At 44.2% G+C, this 11,373-nt stretch overlaps 1 protein-coding gene and 1 long non-coding RNA gene across 4 annotated transcripts; one reads left to right on the top strand and one right to left on the bottom strand.

The window, feature by feature from the left end:
- The first annotated feature begins 161 nt into the window (after positions 1–161).
- On the top strand, positions 162–4,947 carry LOC147157896 (uncharacterized). 2 transcript variants are annotated; one of them, XR_015091355.1, is made up of 9 exons: positions 162–229; positions 304–338; positions 438–504; positions 684–1,105; positions 3,127–3,220; positions 3,622–3,711; positions 4,447–4,562; positions 4,644–4,705; positions 4,781–4,947. It is a non-coding gene; the product is annotated as an uncharacterized LOC147157896 (long non-coding RNA). The 2 variants fall into 2 exon arrangements; XR_015091356.1 differs by lacking the exon at positions 4,644–4,705.
- Positions 4,899–11,316, bottom strand: asb4 (ankyrin repeat and SOCS box containing 4). 2 transcript variants are annotated; one of them, XR_015091353.1, is made up of 7 exons: positions 10,489–11,316; positions 8,890–9,189; positions 8,574–8,816; positions 8,255–8,502; positions 7,109–7,222; positions 5,656–7,029; positions 4,899–5,591 (listed from the first exon to the last, which is right to left on the bottom strand). XR_015091353.1 is itself a non-coding variant. In XM_086063062.1 (6 exons), exons 1-6 carry the CDS (start codon positions 10,790–10,792, stop codon positions 6,841–6,843), a joined length of 1,398 nt encoding a protein of 465 aa, XP_085919188.1. In that variant the 5' UTR covers positions 10,793–11,316; the 3' UTR covers positions 4,899–6,840. The 2 variants fall into 2 exon arrangements, 1 of the variants encoding a protein (XP_085919188.1); XM_086063062.1 differs by having other exon boundaries at positions 4,899–7,029.
- Between the last annotated feature and the right edge of the window lie 57 nt (positions 11,317–11,373).

The raw sequence follows: 11,373 nt of genomic DNA, 5'->3' as shown, positions 1-11,373 counted from the left end.
TCACAGAAAAATCCTAAATGTTCGGCCCGGTTATCACGTTTGGAAACATATTAAAAATCAAGTCACCAGGTGGCGCTATAGTGCAAAGCACCCTTCAGCAAGAAGGAGATGGTGGGCTTTGATTGGCGTTTGCTCAGCCCTTCAGGTCATATTGGAGTCAGGTGTGCTCAAGGCCATTTGCCTTTAATCAAGTGCAGCGCACAGGTGCGGCAAAAACGGCGACCGTCAGGTAAGTGAGCACGCCGGCAAATGTTTGTTCGTGGTTTGTTCCCGTTTCTCACGATGCTATTTTGTATGGTGCAGGATTTTCACACTTGAGGGACATGATGACGTTTGAGGTGCGAGCCCAGCACTCTGTTTACTTAATTTTAACACACATTGTGTTGTTGTTTTTTTATGTGTTTTGTTTGGTTTTCATTCTGTACCTTACATTCCAGGTGACACTTTGAAGTCCACTCCACTGACATTCCATGTCTGGAGGATATTCGTAACCTACTGCTCCAGGTGAGTTTTCCAGACCTTTCTGTTTAAATTTAAATTACAAAACCCATCTAAAGTAGCATACATTGAATGATTTTTCTTGCAAAAAATATTGGCAGATTTAATTGAAATAATTTTCTTTTTTCCGATTTGAATGTGTAGAATTTTTTTATATTTGATGAAATTGTATTTGTGTTTTGTAGAGGAGAGGAGCCAAATGGAATGAGGCAAAGGAACAATTCCACAAGTCAAGGCTCAAGCGGCGCATAAAAGTTATGTAGGATGTGTGGGGAAGCGTGTCAACAGAAGGGGGCAGAGTGATGATCTCTGGGGTGTGCCTTTGGTTGACTTAGGTTCTGGATGCCAAGTGTGTGCTACGCTAGAAAGGTTGAATTGAAATGAGGGCATGTCTGGAAAAGGGTTCAGAGAACTGTTAGTTGTAGTATAATGTTGCTTGAAATGGTTTATAGTTGTGGCTTGCCTGGATCCAGAGCAGCTTTTTCTTGGGTGAGGATGGCAATGGTTTGAGGAACAACTTCATCATATTGTTCAAAACGAACCCCCCCTTTTTTTGTGTTTCAGGGTTGTAGAGTCGCCATATTTGGTGAAGAGAAACTGGACCAAGGTAATGAGTGCATATACAAGTTTTTTATAGTACATTATATTGTTGTTGTTTTTTTTTTACTGTTGTATGTTCAATAAAGCACATTACAAGATTATAAAAGTAAATGCCATCGTTTACATGTTCAAAGGGAGTTGGAACAAATACAAGAACTTATCTAGTCCTATTTCCTATGAGTAGTGTATTCATTTTCCATAATGTATAAAAAAGAAAAAAACAAACAAGCAAAACCTACTATTCAGAAATGCATACATGTTAGTGTAACTTGTTAACTTTTAACCTTTGCACACATACATAAAACAAAAAGCCCCTTTATACTGTACACATACAACTAATCACACCAATGAAATAAACTTGTATGATAAATTCCCAATGGATCACAAAAGTCATGGATTGGCTTGTTTAAGAAACCCCCAAAATTAAATCAGATAAATAGGACTGTCGTAATGTATTTTATAAAATGCTTTTGCACTCGATGCTAACGGTTAGCTACTAGCCACGAGACTTGTACCGTATCATGCAATGACTGCGTTTCTTCCCGTCCTAAATTCGCTATTTAATATACTTTCGGGGTGGCATTATGATAATGGTGGTAGAAAATAATTAATTTTTAATAGAAACGTCAAAGGTGGCGTTCACGCATTGGCGTCAATTATTTGGTCATTTTGTTTTGGTGGAAGAAGCAAGAATTTCCAAGTTGGAAGGCTCAAGTCCGAGTGATGTCACAAATCGTTGTTGGTCAAGTCGAGTTGCAAGTCTTGACATTTTTTTTTCAAGTGGAGTCCAGAGTGGTCCAATTCATGACTCGAGTCCGCACTCGGCCGTGTCTCTATGAATGTGACGAGGACTGGCATTGATGGTTTAGCAAAGGGGACGAGCCTCTTCGGCACCAAACCATTGGTGGAGGTTTCTGGGACGGGGCGAGATGTGGCGTGTTGCTCTGATCAGGAAGCTAAGCCTGGCTTGGGGGATCTTCCGCAGGTCAGACCATGACATGGGACACTGCTCTGCTGTGAAGGCGTTCCTGCTCAGTTCTTGCCACCACCGTGGCTCGTTGGTCTTCCTTGGAGGCCTTTGACCACAATAAGGGAGCCTGGACCTGTCTTTGGACTTTCCACTTTCTCTCAGTTCTTATTTGGGTGCCAGTGGCTTGCCGCATGTCCAGCACCAAGCGGGCATTGTCTTGCTTGTATCCCTCGCTAATGGATGTCAGTTGTGCGTTTTGCACCAAAGAGGCCTCCTGGCATTGCCGGCCACTTCCCGACGACATCGTTTGCCAGCCCTTCCATCTTGAGGAGCGCATTTCGCTGCTCTTCAGTTCGGTTACAGTATGAACTGGTAACACCGCGCTTTGTACTTGCCGGTGTATAGGCTCTGATTGGCCATCTGCAAGCCGTTTCCTCACGGTCTCCCCCGTCTGCCGGTCAGAGAGCTCTGCTGTGTCGGTGCTGATGTGCCGGCAGTGGGATATTGTCGCCACCCGCGACAAAGATGTTGTCGCTTCAGACTCGTCTCCTGATAGATTCATTCTCGCCCAACTCCCAAGTTGATCTTATCCTCTTCAGCAGTCTTGATGACAAAAACAATTGGTTGTAAAGAGTTAATTTTGAAAGGGGTTGACTAATTTAGTCAGGAGGAAATAAGTAAAAGGTCATTTCTTGGTGTAGAACACAAAATGTCTCAATTGCATGAGTGCATTTGACAATTTTTTTATTGAATGTGGTTAAACGTACTCCTCTGCAGAGGCGTAGAATAAATTATAATTTTAGGAACACTATTTAAACTATTTTTTATTATCACAGGTAGCACAACAACAATAGTTTAAATGTAGTTCCAAAAATGTACCCATTTAACAAACGTATTTGGTTTGTTTATGTTTTTAATCTGCACGTCTAGTGTTGAATATTGTGAACAGTGGTATTTAAAAAAATTAAAGAACAAATTTGGCACTATTCTAAAGAATACTGTCTGTGTAATGTTTTCTTTTTTTAAGTGAGATTTTCTTCCTGTGATCTGATTTGCAGGTAGAAGGGTTGAGATCAAGAAGCGACCACCACCAAACAAATCTGGCTTTTGTTTTACATTGCGGATGATGAACCCCAGATGACACGAGACCAGGTAACACCAGTTCACATGACAAAAAAACAACAACCTTCTTTGCCTAAATTAGTCTTTGCTCCATTCCCTGTGTTGACGGGTGGAAAAGGCACCGCTGACCGGCTGGCAAGCAGGCCAGTCGCCTCTCTTTTTTTTGCGGCTGGCTTGTTTGCCAGTCGGTCAGCGGTGCCTTTTCCACCCGTCGCCACACGGGGAATGGAGCTAGCATGCTGAGCTAGCATGCTGAGCTAGCATGCTGAGCTAGCATGCTGAGCTAGCATGCTGAGCTAGCATGCTGAGCTAGTTAGACTGCCGCCTAGTTGCGGAGTAAATGTGGTACAGGAGGTTTATTTATTTTTTATTTTGTTGCTGTGATCTGTGTTACTACTACTGTAATTTGTTTCCTGTAATCTATTTTCCAGGGGCAAATGCGTCGATCAAGAACCACCACCAATCTAATCTGGGTTTTGTTTTGCCTTACGGATGATGAGCCGGCTGAAACATGAGACCAGGTAACACTAGTTCACATGACCCTCCAAAAACATTTCCTGACTACACTAGTTGTGGGTCACTCCATTCCTTGTGTTGACGGGTGGAGAGGCACTGCGGACTGGCTGGCAAGCAGGCTAGCTGCTGAGGGAGGCAGTTGGCCTGCTTGCAGCCAGTCCGCAGTGCCTTTTCCACCCTTTGCAACACGGGGAATGGCGCTAGCTAGCTAGCTTTGCTGCCACAAAGTGGGTCAGTACCCAAAACTTCATTGTTGTCCTCTTGGGTGACCTTTAGTGTTATTATAGTTTAGGAAATGTATTTTGTTTGTTGTTAATTTTCACAGTGGCTGAATTTTTTTTAATTTAAAAATAATAAATTGTGTGCAAGATTTAATAAACATGGCAAAAGTAACACTTCTTTTGTAATTACTGCTGCTTGATGACATTGCTTGCACACACACACACTTTAAAAACTCCTCACGCCAGCTGATGTAGAAAATAAAGATAAACTTAAAATCAACCTCAAAATTAGTAAAAGGTAGTTATAGTTGTGGGAAGCAACTTAGCCAAAGCATGTCCTATGAGCCAGGAATAACGTCCTGTGTTGAGTAATGCAATTTAAAAACAAGTTGGCAGTTCACAGTTTTCACTTTGTATGCTCAGCAAGAAGGGAACAGGGTGAAATAGATAGCGGCAGCATTGGACTCTTTTTGAGGAGCTGTCCGCTAATGTGTATTTTCCTCACCATTGTTTAAACAGCAACTCCCCTGCAGATGGGTCAAGCCAAGAAGCGAGAAATACTGTGCAATTTGATAGCTGACTGACTCCCTCCAGCATTGGCCCCATCTGATTGGTTGATCATGCAGATATTAGAGGTAAGCTTCCACAACTCAATGACCAGTCCATGAATGTTTAGACACAAGTGGCAGATTGCAACATGTCTGCTCTATTTTAAGCTTCCTCCGTGCTAGTTGGCCATTCTGCAAAATCCAATAGCAGCTGTTTGCTACACCACAAGGTTTTTATTTGGAGGAAATTGTAAAATGAGTGTTCCTGTATGTAAATAGTAATGACTGCCTTTCTTCTTCCACAGAATACCAGCACAGCAATAAATGATGGAAGACCACCCAAAGAGTGAACGCAGCCATGCTGATGACGCAACTGGGCAGTAGCTTTGTTGAAGATGCACTTTTGTGTAAAATAAGAACCAGTTCATGTTGTAAAAAGTATTTAATAAACATTGCCTGAAAAACACTTGAACAGTCAGCTCCAAAAGTTATTGGCACAATCTATTCCAGTCAACTGTTACACTTGACCTATGAAGGGTGGGGAAAGAACCACTTATTGATTATGTACATATTGGGTAAATTAGATTATATGCCTTACACAGACCACTACCTAAAGAATATTGGATAATCAAAGCCATTGTAAATCAACTTTTACTGCAGGCATCATCCATGTGGTGAAAGATGTTGCACCTGGAAAAACGATTTTAATTTATATATGAGAGCACTGATTTGGTGACAAGGGCAACATTACACACTTAACAAGACCAAGGAAAACAGAACCCCAAACATATTGCATGATCAAAAAAAACTTCTAATACAGCATGACGTTTGTCTCCAGAGTAAGCTCCCTAAGCGCAAAATAGCTAACACTGCCCTCCGCTGGTTGGCGTTTGTATTTACTACTTTCTGGAAAGGGCTGTTTCGCAATGACAAAATATGGCCGATGCAATTACCTGTGTGGGTTGTGGGTCAACTGGTAAAGAAAGAGCTTGTCACTTTTTCAACGATGCATTACCTTACCTTCTGTCTCATCAGGCTCTTCCGCCCTGCAAAGCTGAAACCCTCCACATTTGGGGGGTGGCACTCATGCAGCAAACACAGTGTCGTCGTGACAAGCTGGAGGAAAGCAAAAGCTTTTACTGGCGTACTCACTTAGCTGGCTGTCATTATCTTGCCGCACCTGTCTTCTGATCACCTCCGGGGATTGTCGACAGCATTCTGGTGCGTCCCGCCACCTAGTGCACAGGAGTGTATGGTTGCCCTCGATTTTTATTTTTTTTGCCGGCTTCTCTGAGTGCCGTCGCAGCTCTGGGCCCGGGCAAGCTAGACAACTGGTAGACCATCTGTAAATTAATTTCCTGGGCGGATAATAAAGCTGCGCACTCCCTTCATGTGACAGCAGTTGACTGACGTGCTTTTTTTGTGTGCCCCTCAGTTACATTTGCATTTATTATTTTGGCGCCCCCACTTTTTTTCACTATTTGCATAATAGTGAGGGCTATTTTCTCCGCGTGTGTGGTTGGTTGCTGTGGGATTTCGGCTGGGCGTGGGTCATTCCATGAGACTTGATCGTCTTTGGCCGCTTCACTGTCGCCATCTCCTGGTCAGTATGAAAGATGGAATCAGTGGTTTTCTTTTCATAGCTGCCTTTTAAGTGCATCGCTCGGTTTATTCAATTGAGTTGGAGCTTTTGCGGCGGTGAAATAACTAAAGGAAATTATTATGATGATGGCTGCTATCTGCACTCCAGAGTTAAGGCTTTGACAGTGCTCAATTTTTATTGTATTTTTTGGGGTGATTTTTCTTGTTGGCGGCGACGCAAAAAACTATCCTGGAAATCCAGACTCGCTCGCAGCTTTGCCGGTCTGGCGTTTTCTGGGGCGGGGCTAGCTTGGGCTGGCAGGCAGTGGACTGAACCAATGGGCGGAGAGCGGAATGACGTCAGGAAAGCGGCTCGTTTAAGTCTTTTCCCCCTACGGAGACTGCGTACAAATCCGCATCCGTTTGGTCAACCCAGTTTAGCCATGGGGATTTGGTGGGCATTGCATGCAGTTGTGTCTGCGCTGAATGGCCAAGTCATTCTTAAACCTCCGATGACCTTCTCTGCAGCAGGACCATTACACTTCAACCATCGGCTCTCCCTGCGTTTTCACACCTGCTCTACTTTCAAAGCACAGGATTAGTCTAGGGAAGATGTCTGTCGCGGCTCAACACTGCCCCCTCCTGTTCATATGCTCCCCACACATCATGCGTAAGACTTTTGTGTGCCGATCGAATCTTGACTTAACTATAAAAATAACACAGGACATCAAAGTACTATTTAGTTGGGTCTATTAAAATATGTATAAAGGTAAATGTCCACTAATCAATACAGTATCCCCTCTGGTGTCAGCAACAAGTACTTCTTCATTCTTGATGGCAAAGGGAGTGGGGCTACTCCACTCTCGCAGGGGCCTTCCATGCTGCCTCTGATGGCGCATCTGCTCAGATGCAACAAGCTGCGAGGGGTGTTCGTGCAAACAGCAAACAAGGACTCGTAGAACTCTTCGTGTCGCTGCGATAAGGGAGGGCAAAAGCAAAACGTCAAAGGCTGGTGGGGTTGACAAACTTTAGCGTGGGAGTTTGAGTACTACCTTGTGGCAGTCATCTGGGATGGCGCTTCTCCACTTCCTTGTCGGCTTTAAGTGTTCATACGAGTTGACCATGACCTCCACAACTTTCGGGTAGTCGTGGCACGACTGCAACACCTGCACAAGGCACAACACATTTGGCAACAATCTACAGACGGGGTCGGCAGCATTTAGTGTCAAAAGAGCCATTTTGGGCTGAATTCATAACCGAATATTCTATCTGGAGCCGCAAAGCATTTGGCCAGTGTGTTGCTAATTAGAGCTACACCATGACACATGAATCCACCTATATCATCAACCAATACTTTGGCATTACTTTTTTGTTTATTATTATTATTATTATTTTTTACTTTGCTATTTATTTTCTTCTGCCTTTCATCTTTGGGGTTTTTGTGTGTGAATATTTTCAAGCTTAATTTTTCTTTCCCCCCCCCCCCCCCCCCTTTCCTGCCTTTCTAGTACATTGCTGACATTTTTTAGCTATGGTTCTGGCAATATGATCATTTTATGCCTCTGATTTTTAGGGGTATTTGATGGCTACTTTTCTGGCTTTTTTCGCTGTCAATTTTGTGGGCTTTTTCATTTCTTCTTTTGTTTTGGGGGATTTGATACTTTTTGCATGTTTTCTGCTTTGGCCAAATGATGTAGACTTTTATTGGCCTTTTTAGGGTACATTTTACAGTAATTTCCTAGATTTCTTTAGTTTTTTTGTGCTTTATAGTTGCTTTGTTTTCTTTTTGGCATTTTCTGACTTTTTGTGTGCAATTCCTAAGCTATTTTATGGTATTGTTCTGCGATGTTTTATGGTTACTTCAACATTTTTTCTCCCTTTTTTATTCAATTCAGAATTATTATTATTATTATTTTTTTCATGCACATTTTTCTCTCAACTTAAATATTTGGCCTCTGACGGTTTTTGAGTATTTGATTATATATATATTTTTCTTAGACCATTGCTTTCCCCTCCCTTAGAATAATTATACATCAATATGCTGAATAACAATTTCAGTTGAGTACTTTCTTTCTTTTTGGGGGGGGGGGGGGCTCAAATGGAGCCACAGGAGAGAGATGCATTGCGTTGTGGGCCTCTAATCTACGCAGACATGGTCATGACGTGAACCGCCCGATTTGTGCTTCTCTGCTCCGTGCCTTGTGAAACTGAGGTGGGTAGATCCTGGCCGCGTTGTGGTTCAGCAGCAGCTGGTAGCAGTTTTCATGTAAGGCCGTGTGCCGTACATCGGTGACTTTGAGGAGATACTGGATGGGAGAACAACCGTTGATGTCCATGGCCCGTGTGCCCGCTCCGGCTTCGAGCAGCATCTGCATCACAATGTGATCGCAGTTCCAGGCGGCCTTGTGAAGAGCCGTTTTGTTGTCCTCCTCTTGACGGTTGACATCTGCAAAAGGCGACGGAACATTTTAACTACCCTCCGCAATTTATCACACGCACGAAGGGCAGGATCCTAACCTGCTTTGTTGTCCAGCAGGATGCGACAGACGAGATGGTGATCTTGGCTGTAGGTTTGCTCTTTGGCGTCAAACGCCCAAAAGGCGGCAGTCATCAGGGGGGTCTCTTGGAAAGAGTTGACAAAATCCACGGGGGCTCCATGGTCCAAATAGAGCGACACCAGTTCTGGAACCCCAAATCTGGCAGCGGTGTGTAGTGGTGTGTCCTCCTCATTGTTGTGACTGGGTAGGTTCACCTTTGCACCTCCGTGACAAAAACGCATTATTTCCACTCGATCTCATTTGCCCTTCTGAAATACATTTTTTCCCCTTCATACCTTTGAGGATGAGCAATTTGGCGCATTCCGCTGACTCTTTGGTGATGCAGTAGTGCAGCGGTGCGTGTCCGCTCAGGGACAAGCTGTTGACCTTTGCGCCGTGGGCTAAAAGCAGAGCCACGCAATCGGCACTGGACACCTCGCAAGCCACGTGCAGCGGCGTCTTCCCGTTGGGCGTGCGGTTGACGGCCGCGCCTTCCTCAAGGAGCGCCAGGGCCGTTTCCACGGCATTGTACATTACACACACATGAAGACCCATCGCCCAGGACTTCTCCAGTTTGTAGCCTGGCAGCCAATACCCTGTCACAAATCAATCCGATTACTTTCTTTCTTTCTTTGTAGGATGATATCTTGGGGTGTGTTCATGAACCGGCAATGTGAAGAGACCATGTGCTGTTAAATATCTTTGTGACTCTTATCACCATCTAGTGCCCATTTAGCATGTTTTTGCTCAGGGTTAGGGAACATGGGCCCTTAGGGGCCGCTGTCCTGCCTGATTTAGGTGTTTCCACTCATCCTAAACACCTGATTCAAATGATCTGGATTGTTATCAGGCTTCTACAGAGATTGTTGATGTGCCGATCATGTGAATCAGGTGTGTTGTGGCTGTAGGGAAAAACACAGCACGCAAGATAGGGGCCCACGAGGACCCAAGTTGGACACCCTTGCTTTCAATGTTTCCCTCCTCCAAATTACCTGATTCAAATGATCAGTCACTTGCAAATGCTTCTCCAGCTTGATGATCATTTGAATCAGGTGTGTTGTAGGGAGACATCTAAAGCGGCAGAGCAGTGCAGTTCATTATCGCCATTTTTGATGTTTTCCTCCTCCAACACACCTGATTCAAATGATCAGCTCATCAAGTTGTGCGGGGGCCTGATAAGGACCTTCATCATTTCTATTAGGTGCGTTGGAAAAGGGACCATTCAATACATGCAGTACAGGGGTCTCTCAAGGGCTGGAGTTGGACAACCCCGTTTTATATGCTTCCCTTCTCCATCACACCTGATTCAAATGATCATTATCAGGCATCTGCAGAGCTTGTTAAGATGATCGTTTGAATCGGGTGTGTTGGAAGAGGGAAACAAAACATGCAGTAGTACAGGGGGCCTACGAAGGGTGGGGTTGGACACCTGTTTTATATGATTCCCTCCTCCATCACACCTAATTCTAATGGCCACTATCAGGCATCTGCAGAGCATGTTTGAAGATGGTAATTTGATTCAGGGGTGTTGGAGGAGGGAAAAACCAACACACTAAAGATGGAGTTGGACACCTCTGTTTTCTATCCTTCCCTTCTCCATCACACGTGATTCAAACAATCATTGTCATGCTTCTGCTGAGCTTGTTGATGAGCTGGTCATTTGAGTCGTGTGTTGTAGGGGGACTTCTACAATTGGCATGCCACTGGCTCTTGAGGGCCAGAGTTTCCTACCGGTATCTTAGATGTTACCCTCCTCCAACACACCTGATTGAAATGATCAACATTGTTATCAGGCTTGCCGATTACATTCAGGTGTATTTGGGGGGGGGGGGGGGGCCTCTACAGCATGCAGGACTCCGGCCCTCCAGTGCCAGAGTTTGGGACCTGTGCCTTACCTTGTTTGTAAGAGGCCAACACCATGCTGGGGTCCTCCACTTCCAGAACAGTGTCTATATCGAGGTTCTTGGTGCGCAGGATCCAGAGGACCTCCTGCGCGTTGTTGGTCTGCAAGGCGTCCAGGTACCGTTGCTTCAGCTGTTGGACAGCCAGTTGCCTCGGGCTCAAGTTCTCCATTAACACCTCTTGACAAGAGGGCCCTCGCCCCACATGAGCAACACCAGCTGGCTCGGGCACAAACGCTCTCCACACAGCATGGAGTAGATTGTGGATGAACGTGGGAATGACAATGAAGAGCTTCATGCATGCCAGGTTACCCACATTGGAAGGCCTTCAAAGTCCTTATTTAGAGGCTGCATGACAAAAACAACAATGGATCAAGAGCAACAAGTGACGGGAGGAAAATGGCAGTCCAGTGATTTATAAATAGACCAGTGGGAGGGACTGTAGAACTTGAGCTGTTTCTCAATTTGGCCTGGTGAGTGTGCGGTTACATGCTCTAACACATTTTTTTTTTTTTTTTTTATCAATATGCAATACAACACAATCTTGTGTAATTTTCAATGGGATGATTACTCATAGCTTTGGTGATGCAATGTTATACACCTTAAACAATGCATTTTTGTGATCTATAGCAGAACATTTAAACGGATAATGTAGCAATTCACACAAGTATATATTCTTCATCCTCTGTGAACAACAACTATTATTACAGCAACTCATATTTCAAAGTTAAGTCATATTATCACTTGTAAAAGTTTTCATCTTACTTACCTAAAATGCTGCGCAAAATTGTGCGGGATGAAAACAAAGACGCATCAGTGACACCACATTTTATTCTGCGTGACAGGGGTCATAGCTGCCATTCAAACTTTTCGTAATGC

This window comes from Leptonotus elevatus, chromosome 19 (genome assembly GCF_054856555.1).
Source record: "Leptonotus elevatus isolate MCC_2025b chromosome 19, RoL_Lele_1.0, whole genome shotgun sequence".
Taxonomy (NCBI): Eukaryota; Metazoa; Chordata; class Actinopteri; order Syngnathiformes; family Syngnathidae; genus Leptonotus; species Leptonotus elevatus.
Note: the sequence above shows the minus strand (reverse complement) of the source record. Positions and strands in the feature narration are given on the sequence as shown.